The 18,895-nt window shown below is 42.9% G+C and overlaps 2 protein-coding genes across 9 annotated transcripts in view; one reads left to right on the forward strand and one right to left on the reverse strand.

Annotated features, from left to right (window-relative positions):
• Positions 1 to 536: 536 nt before the first annotated feature.
• Positions 537 to 13,174, reverse strand: LOC310771270 (uncharacterized protein). Of its 3 annotated transcripts, none has more exons than XM_083663918.1 (12): positions 12,837 to 13,174; positions 10,572 to 10,705; positions 8,518 to 8,627; positions 7,620 to 7,706; positions 7,486 to 7,532; positions 7,230 to 7,387; positions 6,919 to 7,000; positions 6,670 to 6,789; positions 4,929 to 5,018; positions 4,739 to 4,804; positions 4,478 to 4,646; positions 537 to 1,493 (listed from the first exon to the last, which is right to left on the reverse strand). In XM_083663918.1, the coding sequence occupies exons 1-12, from the start codon at positions 12,956 to 12,958 to the stop codon at positions 1,272 to 1,274; spliced, it is 1,407 nt and encodes a 468-aa protein (XP_083520044.1). In that variant the 5' UTR covers positions 12,959 to 13,174; the 3' UTR covers positions 537 to 1,271. The 3 variants fall into 3 exon arrangements, with proteins under 3 accessions (XP_083520044.1, XP_083520046.1, XP_083520045.1); XM_083663920.1 differs by lacking the exon at positions 12,837 to 13,174 and adding an exon at positions 11,460 to 11,533; XM_083663919.1 differs by lacking the exons at positions 10,572 to 10,705; positions 12,837 to 13,174 and adding an exon at positions 8,924 to 10,519.
• A 2,018-nt stretch (positions 13,175 to 15,192) lies between these two features.
• Positions 15,193 to 18,895, forward strand: part of LOC310771268 (xyloside xylosyltransferase 1-like) — a gene marked incomplete at both ends in the record, with an annotated part of 68,974 nt that continues 65,271 nt past the window's right edge. Inside the window, 2 exons of one of the 6 annotated variants that reach the window (XM_083663915.1) lie at positions 15,193 to 15,445; positions 16,502 to 16,773. In XM_083663915.1, coding sequence (XP_083520041.1) covers positions 15,193 to 15,445; positions 16,502 to 16,773 — 525 coding nt within the window. Of the gene's footprint in view, positions 15,446 to 16,476; positions 16,774 to 18,895 lie in introns of all 6 variants that reach the window. The other 5 variants (XM_083663912.1, XM_083663913.1, XM_083663914.1 and 2 more) reach the window with 5 other exon arrangements.

Below are 18,895 nucleotides of genomic sequence, written 5' to 3' on the forward strand. Positions count from 1 at the left end.
AGTCTATACTCAGTGACAGAATGCAATCCTTTGATCTGAAACACTATAATTCCATATCACTGACCTTCAGAAAGGCTCAACACAGTGGACAGAATGAAGTGTAAAAGCACCTTACTGCGGCTAAATTATGACTCCTCCCCCTTTGTGGTTTATATAAGCAAATCATATGACTGATGATTTGGACATTTTTCCAGCCACCTTGTTGACCTGTGTTGTCCCCCTTTGTACATGAACGTGAGGGGAGGGGCTACAGCATTAGAAACGTTTTAAACTGCAAGGTTATTGGTTGCGATTGGAGGGATTTTTACACCCAATCACAATAAAAAAAATATATACACAGGCAAGGAATGATGCCACTGTAGTTGTTGTCTCGGCTGGTCTTGAAATAAAATCCCGAGTCCTGCTTGACCGAGACCGATGGAGGGCGAGTCCGAGACGAGACCATCAAAATGTGGTCTCGAGACCGGTCTCGAGTACTCCGACACTATTAGTCTTATCACATACCAACACGCTAGTCAAAATAGTTTGACCCAATTTATTAGCTTCCTTTGTAAAACATTGCAGAGAAGTTATTTCATTGTAGCAACACTCCATTTGATCTACAGTGTACATTTACAGGGGGTTATGAAATATAGTAGGTGGGTGGGACCGCTGCAACAGGATAGACTGAATTACCATTAAAGCAAATTGGTTAGGCCTCCCAGTCCCAACAGAGCGAAAAATCAACTGCACCGCACCAAATGAAACAGGTGCTGGGTGTTATTTGATTAAGAGTCTGAAAGGCCCAGGGGAAATCCTGTCTAGTTAAATATGGAAAATAAACAACATTCCAAGTAAAAAAAAAAAAAAAATCCTAATGGAAACATATGGGTACAAATTAAATAGGGCCTTAAAACAAACAAGTACAGCAATTTGACAATTTAAAACCACGTCTAACGTTATTCATATTTTTTCTTGTTTTTTCCCCCCTCCCATCATTTTCTTTACAAAAAAGGTATTTGTGACCGTTTCCCTACACATGCTCACTAGACGCTCTGTCCAACACGGAGATAAATGTGACTATCCCAAACAACATTTCTCTGTTGAGAGAATCTAAAATGCACAACACCTGTACACCCCAGTACACCATCTCCCTTCTGCAGTTAAGACTACAACTCACATTTTAACTGTAAGTGATCAGGCACAGACGTTTTGTGGCCTATGTTTAAAAAAACAAAACGAAAAAAAAAGGACAGTGGAAAGTTGCGGTTTGTTTCGGCCTCCGGGGACACTCAGTCGCTCATCTCCATGTCCTCCTGACAGTGATCGTCCCCGTTGAGTTTGGACTTCTTGGGCGTGTCTCTCTCAGCTCTCTCTGGGCTCTCTCTCGGGCCTTTGGGGGATGAGACAGAGTCCGAGTCGCTCCTCCTGTCCTCGTCTTCCTCCTCTCCCTCCTCTACTCTCTCCTTGGCGCTGTCGTATTCCTGCTCCTCCTCATCATAATCCCTGGTCACCTGTTGACGCAAAAAAAAACAACCAGAGGTTGAGCTTCACACGTCTCCTTTAGAATCCAACATTTAAAAGCACTAAATCCTCTCCACTCCATCAATTTCCACACAACGACTGACAGAACTTCTAGGATCGCTAGCGGCACGGCTTAAACGTTCTTGTCTAACACTGAACATTAAGAAAACCGTGTCAATTTGTTTCTCGTCTAGGAGACGGTCCTCACTAGATCAAGTGAATGAAGTAAATAAGTTAGATCTAAAGGCACTGGTTGAAAAAAAGACGTAATATGCATGTAAATTCAAATAACAGAGTTGCCTGAGCAAAACACATAATTTCCCACATGCCTCATCATTATGAATGTAAACCTGCAACTTATACTGTATTTATTACAGGGTTCATACACACATTACAAAACTCTTTCAAGCACTATTTTTTTCATTTTCAAGGACTTCACGCAAATCAAATGATTGATTTTCAAATATAAATTTGGCACAAAAGGGGCATCAAATTTGCATTATATTACATTTTGTCTCTTGCGCTTCAACCCCTCCACATAGGGAGGTCGGTGCTCTCAGAAGAGGACAAAACACTGGAAAAGGTTCAATGGGCCACTTCAGTAAAGACTGAACCCAAAGAGAGGACTGGAGCACACAAAATCACTAGAAATTATTTAATAGGTACAAAGTAGGGATGTCACGATACCAAAATTATGAGTTCGATACCGATACCTGCCTAAGTATCTCGATACCGATACTGAAACGATACCACGGCAAAAAACTAAAACATCAGGAAAAGTATTGGAATAAATAGAGGGGACAAAACATGGAACTTAAAACTTATTTTATTGATTTAACAAGGTAATGCACAGCCATGTAGTCATTTTACTACATGCTGGTAGTAGGCTACTGCCACCACGTGTGGCGCTGAACATGCTAGAACTTTTATTATCTAGTGTAAAATTAACATAATCTCTCCTGTAAACATATTTTAAAGGAATGTCAACCGTTTAAACTTATAAATAATATAAATAAAATATATTTTCACACAGCTGCTACACTATTATAGCTATTTGTTTTATCCAAAAAAAGTACTCTGTACTTGCAGCTCCTAAGCTTCATTAACATGAAGTGCCTGATTTATGGTTAATCTAGTAATATATATTATTTTCACACATAAATGTAGGCTATTGAAATGTAGGCTTATTATGTGGTGTATTCCCAGCCCCCCCCCCCCCCCCCCCATACGTGTAGGCTAGGTGTTTTTACAATGAATTCGTATATCATTAATAATTGGGATTATTGTAAATATTAGGATAGGTGAGATCAGATGACTGCTTACCATGTAAAAGCTTTAATAACACTGGCATTGAGGACCATAGTGTTATTAAATATTGTACATGGTATGCAGTCATCTGATGTCCCCTCCCCTAAACGTTACATGTCATGACTTTCTCCTTGGCAGAGATCTGTGCTCCAGCACATTGCCTCGTGTTTCACTGTAAACGAGTAGGCTATTGTGACAAGCGAACTTTTTCAGTGAAACAAGTTCGCTTGTCACACAATACTCGTTGGACTTATTTGAGGGCATGTATGTTTATCGTTCACGTTCGCTAACCCGTCGGTCTTTAAACTCTTTGAACAGGTCGGGGTGCCTGTCGGCAAGATGTTTAGCCAGGTTCGATGTGTTTGATCCTTTCGCTTGCGTCACGTTGAAGCACCTTTTACACACTGGTTTGGAGGTGTCCACGGGCTTGCCTTCGCTGTCGGCAACGTAAGCAAAATATTTCCATATTTCGCTTCGTGCATCTGCTTTTTCTACAAGCGTTGGTCGGCTTGCAAGACTAGAAGAAGCCGCTGCCATTTTCGCTGCGTCTGTCCTGTGTGTCGGGGTGCTGCAGTGAGGACTGTGGCCAGAGAGCGAGCAGAGAGGGAAGAGGAAAGTCGACACGCCCCCACATGAAGCAGACAGAGTCAGAGAGAGCTTTTTTTCACTTTTCACGAGTCACCATTGGTTCAAGGCAAGGCTGTGTTGCCTTCACGTGAGGTGGGAGACAGGCTCTCAACTGTAATGCCGCTGTGTCTCTCTCCTCCGCTAACAAACACCACGGTCGCACACTGACGCAACCCATGACATTTTTTTAAGTATCGGTACTAAATTAACGTGGTATAGTATCCTTTTTAACGGCAGGGAACCGCGGTACCATACTAATACCGGTATACCGTGCAACCCTAGTACAAAGCACTGACGTTTCGACGCACACAGCGTCTTCTTCTGAGTCAAAACGATCTAGTGACTGAAGAAGACGCTGTGTGCGTTGAAACGTCAGTGCTTTGTACCTATTAAATCATTTCTAGTGATTTCGTGTGCTCCAGTCCTCTCTTTGGGTTCAGTCTTTACTGAAGTGGCCCATTGAACCTTTTCCAAGTTAATTCTACTATCAATCTTGTGAATGGGACGGGAACATATTTGTCTAAAGATTGCTTTGACTTTGAACAGATGCTCATACCTCAGTAAGCAACTTTTGTCTTTTTAATACCAACTTTGGTCAGAATATAAGACGTGACGTCACTGACAGACGGCGTGAAATTCAAGGAGTTTTATGCACCTTGTTTAAAAAAGGGGCTATTTTCAAGGTATTCCAGGACTTAAATTTTTTCTCTCAAAATCCAAGCACCTTGGCCGAACCCTGTAATTACCTCTGTCAACACAGTTGGAGGTTATGTTTTCGCCCCGATTGTCAGCAATATAGCAAATATAGCAAAGGGATATTGTTTTCTCAAGGCAGCGATATTACAATCAACCAGACAAGAACTTAACAGCGGCACAGAGATCTTAGGTTATTCACAGTCATGAAGGGCTTAAGTCTGGCTTAAGGGAGCGCTCAATTATCAGCGTTTTTGACACATTTCTAATTTATGGCCAGTCAGTTGCGTGACTTTCGATGAACTGCCAGTAAATATAATAAACCCCATCTCTCAGACATACAAACCTTGACATCTCCTTTCTCACTATCAGACTTGCGGTCCCGATCTCTCTCCTTGTCTCGGCTCTTCTTCTTCTTACTGGTGGAGCGCTCTCTCTCCTCCCTGCGCTCTCTGTCCCGCTCCTTTTCTTTCTCCTTCTCCCGCTCCTTCTCCTTCTTCTTCTCTTTCTTGTGGCTGTAAAGAACAAAACAGATGATCTTTACAAAACCACCGGATCTCCCACACTGATATTATCCTCCAACATGAAGCAAAGAGGTGCTACACACCGTCTGGGCGATGGCGACCTGGAAAGCTTCCTCTTCGGAGTTGCGCTGCGGCTTCGCTTGCGTCTTCTGGGTCGAGCAATTAAGAGAAGCAAAAACACAATTGTTTACTCTGGTCATTGTTGTCTTAGTTCAAACAGAGGTGTGCCTGCATTTTCGCCATATATAAAAACACTGCTTTCAGGCCGCTCACCGGCTGATGCTTCGAGACCTCCTGGCGCTACTGTAGCTCTTTGGGGGCGTCTTTGAGCGTTTCTTAGGCTTGTCGTCCTTCCTCCTGTCCCTGCATGAGGAAGACGAAGAAAACAATGCAATCAGAAGAGCCCTATTGGAATAGTTCATTAAAAGTTTGGATTACGCGAATGTTTCCATGGTTACCAAGCATAGAGCGTCTGGCATTTACGTGCCACGCTTGCATAACACAACAGGGTGTTTTGCACCACAGTTTGTTTAAATAAAAACATTTTGCTATGTGTTGTCGACCCCACAGATCTAAGCAGGTACGCAGGCGGAGTGTGTGTGTGAGAGAGATAGAACAGATCTAAGCAGGTACGCAGGTGGAGTGTGTGTGTGAGAGAGATAGAACAGATCTAAGCAGGTACGCAGGCGGAGTGTGTGCGTGTGAGAGATAGAACGAACAAACTAACATCACCGACCGAGTGCCGAGTTAATGACATTTGAACTCTAGACCCCAAATATAAGACAATGCCCCTTTTTCAGACAGATTTCTGGGGGTGGGGGGGGCTCTCTTATATTCTGACCAATATGTATTTAGCCAAAGTGTGGAAGCCATCTTGTTCTTAACTCATTCACCGCCAAAGACATCTTTGACGTGTTATCAGGAATAGCCCTCCCCGCCGATGACATGTTTGACGTGTTTTTGTTTTTATTAGTGCAGCGCGTAGTTCAAAGACTTCCCCAGCCTGTGACATGTTATCAGGTCCCTAGCCTCAAAGATAAGCCGACCACACGACAACACGTTATCAAACACATACCGCAGCTGTTGTTTTGAAATGGAAGAGGAGGAGAAAACGGAGAAACGCTGCCTGTTGCATAGAGGAGAAACGCCATTGAAACGCCCCTCGGCGCGCTGCGCGGGTCGCCTTGCTGCAGGGCGAACCTGGATTGGGTTGTTCGCGGTAGTCAAACCAACATGATCGATCCGGTTCCAGCGCCTGGTCCCAAAGCCAAGCCGACCCCGTTCCTGTGTCGCAGCATTCGTCCCAGCCCGAACGAGAGGAGGAAAACGATGCAGAGGCAGAGGAGGCTAGATGCTGATCTCAGACCAGTTTGGTGTTCCCCTCCTATGCTAATTTTGCGGGGCAATCAATAGTGTTCCCTGGGAAGGAGGTGGGATCCAGCAGCAGCTGTGGACAGAACTCTCTCTCTCTCTGTGTGTGTGTGTGTGTGTGTGTGTGTGTGTGTGTGTGTGTGTCTGTCTGTCTGTGTGTCTGTCTGCACACTCACTCACACTGAGTAAACTGTATTGTTGAATGTAAAAAAAGCACTTCATGTATATATACAGTATATATATATATTTTTTTGTCATTTGTGTCATAACGAATAATATTTACATGTCTGATGTCAATACAGTTCAAAATAAAAGAATTGAGAGCGAGTTCTGCCTGTCCTTTACAAAAATGGCCTTTTCTCCTGTTTGTCTTCTCAGAGAGACCTTTTTGGTGAAAACAGGGTGTATATAAATGGCTATAAGTAGAGTACAGAACATGCTAAAAGCTCACTTTTTTTCCCCTGGTGAACCCAGAGACGTACATCTTCATTTTGAGGTATTGCAAATCACTTTGGTGCTAATAGATAATTTACTGTGGGTCTTGAAAGATGACCAACAATTATGAAAATCTTTGGCCTGTGCTAAATATTGGCAGTCCTAAACTGGCCATGAATGAGTTAAGGACGACAGAGGAGACACTGACTTAGATCTACTGCGGCGATTTCTGAATGCAGAGTTAGACCTCCTCCTCCCCCGCGGGCTCTTGGACGACCTCCTCCTGTTTCTGGAGTGGGACCTCCGTCGAGACCTGCTCTCCGATCGCCTGCAGCAAAGGTGACAACGTTTTCACAATATAAGAGAGAGCAAAAACCAGGACGTGTCGCACAGACTCACCTGTGTTTGTTTCATTGCGTTGACAGAGCAGAAACCAGGACTTCTCACACAGACTCACCTGTGTTTGGAGCGAGACCTGGACCTCCTGCGTCGGGAGCGAGAGCGGGAGCGGGAATGTTTACGCTTGTCGTCCTTCTTATCTGCAGAGACGAGGAGAAAACAAAAGCATGAGCTGATGAGAAGATTGACCAGCGAGTGGGATCAGATCGCCCACATGACAAGTGTTCTAGAGCCGACCAGTGTCGGGGGGTAACGAGTTACTGTAATCACATTACATTTGTCAGTAACGAGTGGTGGAAGGCATTATGCCAAACTATAGTCCACGGACCCGATCGCATAGTGGGGGAGACAAAAAGAGACGGGACTCACTTCCTGGTTCGATAGCTGCAGAAATGAGTGACTGGGCTTCTCGAACTCTCTTCATGGCTTCCTCAATCTCCTTATTCTCTGCCTTCATCCCCATGCCCATGCCCATGCCCATCCCCATCCCCGGGTTCAAGTTCAGTCCCACTGCCATGGGGTTCATTCTGCAGAGGAAGCAATGAAATGGATTATTCTCTTCAAAAGACTTAATTGAGGCCTGTTGCACTGAAAACATGGGACGAGGAGGTTATTCGTTTCTTACTTGGGGTCCATGGACTGCATGAGCTTCAGGAAGTCAGCAGAAAGAGCCTGAAGAAGAGAATTGGGATATTATTATCAATTGTGATTATTATTATCAATTGCAGTGATTATGAAGGCAACTCTTCAAAGCCTAACCTGGGGGTTCATGTTGGCTCCAGCCATTCCCATGGCAGCCATCTGCTCCATGCTAGGACCCATGCCTCCAAACGGTGTCCCTCCCATCTGGAACATTTGATACTGACACTTAACACACAGACCAGAGCCCGACCGATACGGGATTTTTGAGGCCGATGCCAATATTGGGGAGTAAAAAAATTCCAATCTCGATATATCGGCCGATATTCTTATATTATATTATACACATTATATTACACCATTTATTTTGCAATGATCCCTCAAATGATCCTCAAACACTTGACAAAGATATGACTTGACATGACTTGAGGTATGTAATGTAGGCAGGATAAACTTTATTGTCCAAACTAACATCAATGCAATGAAACGATAAACATCACTGGGAATTTAATAATGATAAATACCGTAACTAGAAATACAAAAGCACAAATAGAAGATATGACTTGAGTTAAGAAAAAGGATCAAATATTCACAACATGCTGTCTAGAACTTAAAAAAAAATCTAAATTTGGACTTAATTCTGGCTGCATTGAAAATTAAACCCATTTCCTAACATGCCCCTCTCCCTTCTAAGTCCCATGGATTTGATAGAAATTTCAAGTATTAATTACACCCAACCTTTAATAATATAAATTAAAGTTTGCTTTACAATGCATGCATCACAGACAATTAGATGAAAAATCAACCGAGTGATTTTGGCAATAAAATTGATTTTTCTCAACCCAGGCTTAGATTTAGTAAGAATAACCTTTATATAGGAATAATAGGATGACAAAATTCATACACTTTTTGGACATTTTTCCAAGATACTTCAAGCTATGCCAAAGCCAGACCCAAAATACCTGTCCAGCGTCCGCAGAGATCATAAGCACAAAACATAGGCTTTTCAGACACTCACCTGTGCCAGAGGGTTGGGTGTTGGGAGAAGGCCTCCCCCAGGCAAAACTCCGGCCACCGCATTGGCTGGAGCTAACAGCGACAGAGCTTTAGACTCATCAGGAATAACTCCTGGAGAGAAACAAGAGCGTTTCAGTGCACGCTCCCAGCCAACATCCACTACACTCAGACAGGACTCACAGACAAGCCACCTCAGTCTAACTACTCTTCCCACCAGAGAGATACAGTATGTAGCTAAAAACAACAAAACACATTCCACTTGTTTGTCTCGTCTGTAAATGTTGATCCCTTTGACCTTTTTTTTTTTATTTCTTTTTTTCTCTCTCAAAAACTTTGTAGGATTAGCAGCTATATGATTTCAAAAGTCACAATACACACTGTGGTCAACACTGCCAAGATGTTATCACCTGTACTTGTTTTTTAAGTCATGAACCAAACGTAAGCAAGCACAGCCGGTTGTCCAGTGGGATGTGCTCTCAACTTTCATTAGATGTTTTATGAACAAGCGACTCGCGCCGGCTGCTTCGCTATAAAGCACACAAAAAACATCGAGATACAGAGAACAAAGTTCATGATTTGGGTGTAGACAATTAGGGCACAATGAATCACTTATGGTGCATAAACTTATCATTACCAATACCAAAACCATTATTACCAATACTACCAAAACAGAAAAGGTTCAAGTCATATTCCCTTTTCTGGGCTTTTGCTGGTGGCTAATTTGAACGTTGAGGATAAATTGCACTGAACAGGCTCTATCAAGTAAGGGCTTATTTGCCAGCAAAAGCCCCGATAGGATCATAAACAATGTGCCCAAATGCTGAAGAGAAACAAAACACAGAACAGTCCAATTAAATGGAAAATCTTATGAGATTGGTGATCCATGGGTGTGCAATCTGAAAACAGGCTATTATCAATACCAATTTAAACAAGAGAGAGACAGACAGACACACACGCGCACACACACACACACACACACACGACAGAAAGGACACTTGAGAAACTGCAGAAGACATGGTGGCATTTTCTGCAGGGCCTGGTATATATGCAGGGCCTGGTATATAGGGCTGGCTGAACCAGGAAAAACAACTGTAAAACACAACGACAAAAGAAACACCACCGTTAAAGTTGAGATTCACTCAAACCCTTTCAGAGTCATGTGTGGAGGGAGGGGGGTCAATAAACATCAAGCAGAGGTTTAAGACTACTTTGACCTCCAGTAGGTTAGTGCAAAATTGGTAAAAATAGATGCACAATGTAGAATAATCATATCAGAATTTGGCACATGAAGCAAGGTAAAAGCCAAAGGCAGTGCTTATAATGAATAAGCCAAATTATTACAACCTTCCAGAGAGCATCTGCTGGAAATGACTCAGTGTTGATAAGGATACAGAACTTCCAAATCCATTGTAGCATGCATGAGTTAATCTACCTCGCATGCTTTGTGTTTTGGTGCATGCCCAACTGATTAAAACAAATTCAATTTAGAAAAATATTTTCAAATCCCTTCATTTTCAGATGTGAGGGATGTTGATTGCCCTGTTTAGAGTTGTGTGGCTTTTTTTTTTTTTTTTTTTTATGAAAAGATGCCTTCAACAACAAAGAAAAGAATACAGTTAATATTTTTACTGGAGAACAAGAGTGAGAAGGGTCTGGCGAGCCTGGTGCCATTAACTGTTCTAAGCTCCTGATGGCAGCAGATGACCACTTTCAGCCAGCAAGGAAGGGGCTCTCTGCAAATGACTTGTCCACTATGAAAACCACAACACAAATAACAGAGAGAGAAGTTTACAAAAAAGGCTCGATTGTAAGACATGGGCACACATGTAACACTTCCCTTTTACAAAACTGCCAAGCAATGAAAAAGCTTAAGCTAACTTTGCTTGGTCACATTTTTGTTTCGTTTTTACAATGGCGCAGATAGTGTTTGCAATTCCATCAAAATACACTTAAGAAAATGGGTGTTGTATATGTTCCTAGATAGTCAGGTGAGTGAGTGTGTTGTATGTTCCTAGATAGTCAGGTGAGTGAGACGAGAAGAAAAGAAGCACCCACCTTCAGCGAATGGGACAACGATCAAGGCTCTGTCCACGAAGACGGTGTTTGTCAGGTGCTGGGACACTCCCACCGACTCAGACTCATGGAACTTTACAAAACAGACACGTGAAGTCACAGGCAAGGGAGAGTCACTGGAAGAAAATACAAATATGTTGTGCAAAGAATACAAACAAGGACACCCAACATGCCTTCTTCAAACAGAGTTCAAACGATGAAAGTTTTCAAGTCGCTGGGGGGATGCATCCTCTACTCAGTCTAACATGGTTTAAGCCTGAAGTAACATTAAACCCCAACCCATCCTTGCTGCATTTGTGTATTGCCGGAGGTGACAAGTGGCAAACGCGACCTACATGCGTTCGAGCTTCAGGGCTTCAAGTTGCAAAAGCATGGAGACCAATAGCATCGGCTATTAGACAGCTAACAACAGTAAAGTTTAATTGTATGGGTTTAACCAACTATTGTTATGCTGATTGGTCTGAAAGCTTACTATTATTGAAAAGAAAACACAAATTGGGCAAAAATGTGTTTTAAATTCATACAATCCTGGGTGGCCATGTTGAAATGACGTCAAATGACGTGGTGGGAGCAACTAGGGGTTGAGAAATCATACAAGAGTTTGCGACTTAGGAACTCCGAGTTAATGTGGCGTTTTATTTTTGCTAGTAGTAAGTGGCAATTTGCGTCCCCCTCCGAGTTCTAAATGAACGCAGCATCAGCACTCTGACAATAATTTCAGGGTCACGCGAATATTGTCGAGGCACTAAGACTTTGACCTTCATCCTGTTGGCTGCTTGCAATGTGGGTGAACTTGGAATTTAGGAGGCTTAGCTGCTATTCATACTGTTACGTTGATATTGGAGGATATATGAGCCTCAGCTAAAATACCTTCAATCTAAAATGTAAATAGAATTGGAATCGTTCTAGTGGTGTCCTCCCATCTACCTCCCGACAAAATGCAGTCTCCCATTTCCTACCTGCAGAGTAGCCAGTTGTATTTGGACAGGGGGGAAACAAAGCAGAGAACAGTCTTAATTATCCCCTGATGTAACTAACTAATGTCAACAACATTGAAGCACAATTGGAATTAACTGTTGCAGTTTAGCTCAGTAGTGCCCAAGTGGGATCCCCAGGGGGTTGAGGGGGGGGGGGGAGTGACACAATGACGTTGATGAATTCCACCACTTTTTCTATGTAATAAACGTCAGCATCCGTGCAGAAAGATGAATGTGAATGTACTAACGTTAGCTATGGTGCTTTAACAATATATTGAATTATCCGCCCTTGTTATCTCTCGGGCTTCTACAGTGGTTATGGATGTTCGTGTCCTAGATTAGCCCTCGTATTGTCCTCGGGACAATTTGACCCGAAATGACGCGTTCCCATCAGAAATCTGGTTTTCTTCCATCAAATTGTCCCAAAATCACATGGGTGGTTCAATACTATGCCCTTCACAAATACAATTCATTTGAACTCATTTCATTGAATTTTAGGGTGTTTTATTCAAAATAGTTCCTCCTGTTGTCCTCCCGGGTCAAATTGACCCGGTCTGGTTTGACCGTTTATAAGCACCATGAAGTATAATTTTTCACACAATTCTGTGTTGTACCTTGTTAGCAACTCCATTCCAAAGTAAACCATTGCCACCATTTGTATGCTTTCTATTGGAATTCATGGTCAATAGAGCTCACTTACATCAAAGTACGGTATAGCTTTTTGTGCGATTTCAATAATATACCAATGGAAACATGGAACCGATGCCCCAAACATGGAAATTATGCCATCAAAATGACGTCAGTTTTGTAATAACCAGTCAAATCTTAAAACTGGAAGCTTTGCCTACAAACCCCCCCCCAAGAGAAAGTAATAAAATGCATGTGTTTTGTAAAAATAAAAAGTAGCTGGAGGTCCAAAAATAGCACTTTTGGGGCCTTTTGGGGTTTGTTTTTTTGTTTAAATTTGACACTGCACAAAAATTCTAAAATCTATCAAAACTCAATATTGGTGCTAATCTTTTACATAGACCACAATGTGAGAATCGCACCCAGAAACAAAAATCACTTTGCATGATGTGATTTTGAGGACAATACGAGGGTTATAGAACATCTAGTTTAGTTAGCTATGGTAGCTAGCTGCTATGTTAGCTTCTGCCATCCATCCCCCAAGGCGCGGGGCGGCCAAACACAAGGCCAGCTCGCCGCTACAGGCCTCAGTACACAACAGCAAGAGAAACCATTCCCCTCATTCAATGTCCAAAATACTCACTCGGGTGGAAACAATTTGAGCTCTTCTATATTTCCGAGGAATCCAAACAGGGCGAACATCTGTTCGGACGTGGTGCTCGGAGAGACGTTTGTCACCTGAACGACGTTCGTGTTGGAATTCATTTTCGCGAGTCGTTAGCAGGCTAGCTCGCGTGTTGCTAGGGACGTTAGCTTGATTTGAGCACAGAAAAGTCAAGCTAGGTTAACGTATACAATACTTAAGTATTTGTAACGTCTTCAAAATACAATTAAACATCAGGCAAATACAAAAACGAACATATTTCGTGTAAATACAAGGCGGCTAACATTAGCAACAAACCATTCTACAGACGACTACCATGCGCTAGCACGGAGCAACAATGCCGTTGTTGTCGACAATGTCGTGAGAAGTGGTGTTGCGTTCAAGTACTCCTCGTAAAGCTCAAGTTTCGACGTGGTAAATGCGACTTTGGATTCACGTGCTTTTGGAGTAATAGCAAATTAATTCTGAATCATCGCCCAAACGTAGTTTACGGGAAATTGTGTTATTTAGAAAATTATGCAAGCAGCTCAGCGATCCAAAGCTCAGAAAACCAAGGTGTACAGTGCTAGTGAAATGTTTTGTGGTGCAGGAGTACACCTGAGAAATCTGACCTACAAGTTTATCTGTCATCTTAATGTGTCTCAGAACCAGAACTTGATTATCATGCTGCTGTCTCAACCTGGTCTCAGTGCTATTAAGTACCAGTCCAGCATTTGGGCACATTGGTACAACTCTTAATGTAATGTATTGGGGTATGTACATGTCATGATTTGATGTAGCCTATTGTCTGTTTTTATACTGGACCTTGTGTCTGTTAATAAAGTGATGATGATGATGATGATGGTGATGATGATGATGATGATGATGATCCTTTACCCCACAGATGCAGAACGAAGAGGAGAAACTGCGCATCAGGAAGGAAGAAAATACATACACTAAGTACTCGCATGGCATGGAATGTCAATAACAATAAGATATAATAAGATGCTTCTGACATAACTTGTAGACACGTCTCCCATAGTCTCCTGTGTACTGTCCTCCGCCCGCTAAACGTCGTAATTTCGCATACCTGCAAAAATCCCACTTTCGCAGCTATTGATTGGCGTGTGGTTAATTACAACATTTCCGATAGCACTAAAGGCAGCATGACAATCGGAATACGGCTGAACCAAAAGTGGGTGTGGCTAATGTGTCAACATTATTTTCTTATCTTTATACTCAAACTAAATGCATATTCAAACCAAGTAATAGCTGTAAACTATATAACTGTCTAAATTGATGTAAGCAGTTGTAAACAGTCATACGGCCCTCGTAGATTTGGGTTGAACAAACTGGGTGGGCAGGACAGTCAGGACAGGGGGAGGGCAAGTCAGCGACGCACATAAGCGCATTGCTGTTGCTTGTTGTAATTAGCATCGTAGCTAGCCAGCATTTCAACACCCGACAGCGTTGCTATCGTTAACGATATAATATAGCTTTGCAGTGTGGTGGTTTCTTATGCGGGTTAACCTGACTTTGTGCTCGGTAACGACAGCGACCAGCATGCATTGTAAGACATTACTGGCAAAACGTGTTTCTTCAACTCAGGAATGATCCCAAAGCTGCAAGCTGTCAAGATGAAACTGCTGCAGACGGTTTGAAACAGGTGAGTATGTTTTCTGGGCATGATGGCAATAATCACTTAGAATTGACGGATTTGATTAGCAAGCGCATACGTGCACGGGTCGGCTGACGTTACTACATCATTTAGCCAAACACCGTATGAAGGAACTGTGTGTGTATGTTATGTATGGAGTATGTTGTTGTCTGGGCTGTCAGCCAGCCAGCCAGCCGTGGCGCGAAATGACAACCCTGCCTGCCTGCAGCAGTGCTCTGGTAAATACATACAAAACCTAGAGTCATTGTTATTCATTTTGATTCAAGTTAAAGTCCAAATCTACACCTCTTCCATAGGCTTGGACTAAATCTAACTGGCAACAAGGCTCTTTAAATTGCAAAGTCTTCCCTCGTTTTATCTGGATTTAGAGTGCCTTAGTTTGGCTACTTTTTTCTCAGTGGGGGGTTTCAATCGTTGAGCTAGTATAGTATCTCAGTTTTACATGGGATTCCTGCTCCATACATTTAAGGACTATTGTTTCTTCTGTCTGTCCGACCACTCCTCTTCCCAAATGGCTATTCTTTCTCATACAGGAAAAGGTCTGTCTCTGTTGATAAGACTGAGGCTTCCCTTTGGAAAAATGACAGTGAACTAGAAGGACACAAGATGGTGGCTTCATTTCCCTCCCCTGTCCCGTGACAGCCAGAGGACTGCATGATTGCACGGCGGTTGGGCGATATGGGCATCCTGAGAGCGGTAGCCGGCGCCATGGGGAGGATCAGCACATTCAGGTCCTATCAGTTCATCCTGCTCCTGGCCGCAGCGTTGGCCGTCGTAGCTTTCTACTACTTTGGCTCAGAGAATCAGAATTTCTCCAGCACCACCAAGCGCATCAAGCACACGCAGGCCAGCCACAACGCCAACCGAAACGACGCCGACCTGTCTTTGGACACCAGGCTGCCACGCCCGGATGGCTCTGAAGAGGTAGGGAGTAGGGATGTTAATGATTTATCGTCAAAATCGATTAATTGCCGTTAAGAATTTGATTGATCAAACATGATGTTAACCGATTAATCGACATTGTAGGCTACACCGTCATAGATCTACAGAGTCATTTCTCAGATGGACCAATCACCAGTTACCTACTAGCCAACAGCAGTATGCAGCATGTCATTGGGGTTCTCAAGTGGGCACCTTCCTTCACCGATGTTTCGTTAAATTAGGCCCACGACACCTCGAGAAGGCTTAACGGTGTAATCCAGCATCCTGGAAACACCCCCCTCCATGCTACCACCGCACAACTCCATTTGACCTCACCATCTAATGCCTTCAATCAACCTAGCCTTAGCCTTATCCTAGCCTTTCACCTAGAATTAGCCTAGCTATCCCAGGTTGGTTCCGTGTGACATTCTTAACTACACCACCAGTACCACTGTCAATGATTCAGCCCTGTTGATGCTGTCAATCATGACCAGCAGCAATAGAAATCAATCAACTCCACACAAGGCCTCTTACCTTAGCGTGCTCCCCAGCTAGCATGTTTCCTCCTTTAACCACCACAGCCATTCACTTGCTCGTTCTGCTGCCTGAGACATGTTCCTAACTGCAAGTTTCAAGCTCCGTCCCGAATGCCCAACTCCGTTAGTAGAGTGGACTTTGCCACAATACCACGGCAGCCAACTTCTACAGGCCGCACTTAGGTCCTCCATCCTCGCTGCTCTGCCTCTGCTGCCATATCAGCATAGCTAGCTTTGTTGCGCTCATTAGCCTCCTAACATTGTCATTTGAAATGTAACGTTGAAATACAGCACGTCTACAAGCACAATGACAGCTAATGCAGGAAGGTTGGTTGGTTGATGAACTTGTTGAGTAGGCCTAAAGACGGGTGTAAAAACCTGCATTTTGTATATTCTATTTTCTATGACAAAAAGCAGTTTATTTTTAATATACGGCAATGATTAATTGATCGTTAACATGACAAATTAATTGATTAAGGAAACTGATTCAAATTTGCATCCCTAGGTAGGAGGCGAGGAGCGAGACGTAGGAGGAGAGAGCGAAGACAGTAGGTTGAGGAGAGCGGACAGCGAGGCTTTGGGCGACCAGCAGCACTACCACGCACTCATGATGTTCACCAAGGTGGACAAGAGCCGCAGCCTGCAGGAGAAGTTCAGGGTGGCCATGCTGTCCATGGTCAAACATGGCCGCTTCCTGGAGGGAGAGGTGCTCGTTCTTCACTTTGTGAGCGACCAGGCCAGCCAAGAACTGGGAGGGAGGATGCTACTTGAGTTCCTCCTGGACGCAACATTTAAGTATGAGGTAAGTAGGGTATGCTCACTGTACAACATATGTCAGTTAGGGATGGGAATCTTCATCACTGATACACATCTCACTGGCTGCATTGCCAAAGATTCGATACATTAACCCATTGATACCTGATGCAGCATTTGCGTGTATATCCCTCATTTGTGTGCGTATCCCTTTAAGGCCGCGAACCGCGTTAACGGGACTTAAACGGGTCTTAAAGGGATACGCACACAAATGCTGCATCAGGTATCAATGGTTTAAAGATGCATATGAAGCAACTTGCGATATGATACAACTCACCCCTATTGCGATGCAGTGCGGTTCGACATGATTTGATTCAACACAATTCAGTGTTAACGATTCAGTGCAATACGATGCGCTCAATGCGATGCAGAATGATGCTGTGCTGCTACAAAAGTTTGTTTTTGATTTCTTAGGCAGCAAATCATGAATTAACTAAAAGTGAGCCATTTTAACTTTACATTTTGTTTCTCTAGTACTGCAACTCAGTAAGCGCCTCATTTATGCTTTTTTTCTTTAAAGGCATATAGGGCCTCTACTCATGAATTTTACCGATGTGAAGATGTTAGAAAAGACGTTTAGAATTTCTGCTTCGATACCGATACCTAGGAAAATATCGATACTCGATACCATTTTCAATACCACGCGGGGGGGTGACAACACATCATGAGGCATAAAAAATAAACAAAGACAGATGCACGCTTCTCCATAATCTAGACCTGATAAAACGCATTAAAAACTTTGACCGTACACAGCAGATTACACCTGCTCTAGTCATCAGCCTATCAGAACACAGCAGATTGCACCTGCTCTAGTCATCTAGCCTAGGTAACTAGTCATCAGCCTATCAGAACACTTTGAGCTTGTTGAAGCAACAGATACCCACCAATGACAGGGAGGGAGAAATCAGTAGTATGTTTGATTTTTCATTTCAAGAGAAATCACTGCTCATGTTGATACTGTTGCAAATTAGTATTGTATCAGTTTAATTTTTTTAGTATTGATACTTATCGATGCTATCGATACCTGTTACAAATGAGTATTCTATCCGTTTCAAATTTTTAGTATTGCTTTTTTCGATACTTTTGACAACCCTAATTGGGGGGTAAATAGAATTTTCGAGGCAGTACTGGGATGTTTCAGTGACCCCCCTAGCCTACTGGTTTATTGATGTCGTGCTGATGATTTAGGACTCGGAATTAAACACTCCAGACCAGTGGCGGCTGGTGAGCTTGGCAATAGGGGAGGACCTTCGGTCGCCGCCGGAAAAAATGTGGGCGTTTTTTTTTCTTCTCTTTTGCAGTTTGAAGACAGATTTTAACAACATACCGTACAAACAAAACAAAACAAACAAGCTCAGACACAGCTGGAAAACAAAGCAAAGCATAGTATTGATTGACAATTATAATATGGTGCTACCACCCATATAAGGGTGCTTACATGCTTATAAAAGCATATGGGTTCCCATACAAGGGGCCAAGACAAACCAGCTGAGCAAGTCACCCACTGCCCCTAACCTCATCAAGGTAGGCCAGAAACGGGTCCCAAATATGTCACCCCTATACCCTAATGTAATCTCAATAGCAGCACCAGTCTCCTTCAAGGAAACAAGATCAATAGAAATCATTAGGCTACAGACCGCTTTATAGATCCACACTGTTACAGCAGGCAACATCAAACTTAATTTTAGTTTAATTCAATCACACAAATTACACCACGCACCCCCATATAGATAAGATTTTGTTCCAGGGTCCCCCATCTGATAAGAGTTTTGCTTTTAGATGTTTTATCACAGACATATGAAACCTATGACCAAAATAGTCATACATTCTGTGATTGTGTTACTTATGGATGGAATTATAGTGAACATAGATTAATCCCCCCTTTTTGCTGGGGACCCCACTTTGAAAACCACTAGCTTAGGCTACAACTGTTGCAAGAAGGTGAATTTTCACACATTTTCAATGCAGATTGAGGACAAATAAGATGGATTGTCATCTGGTGCATTTTAACGTTAGGCGCACCCAGGAGAAAGAGAGTTGAAGTGGGAATAATTTCTGGCTGAGCAATGTAATGCACCTCAAAATAAAGTAAGATATTTAGGCTACAGTTA

The sequence above is a fragment of the Poromitra crassiceps genome (genome assembly GCF_964638095.1).
Source record: "Poromitra crassiceps genome assembly, contig: HAP1_SCAFFOLD_489, whole genome shotgun sequence".
NCBI lineage: Eukaryota > Metazoa > Chordata > Actinopteri > Beryciformes > Melamphaidae > Poromitra > Poromitra crassiceps.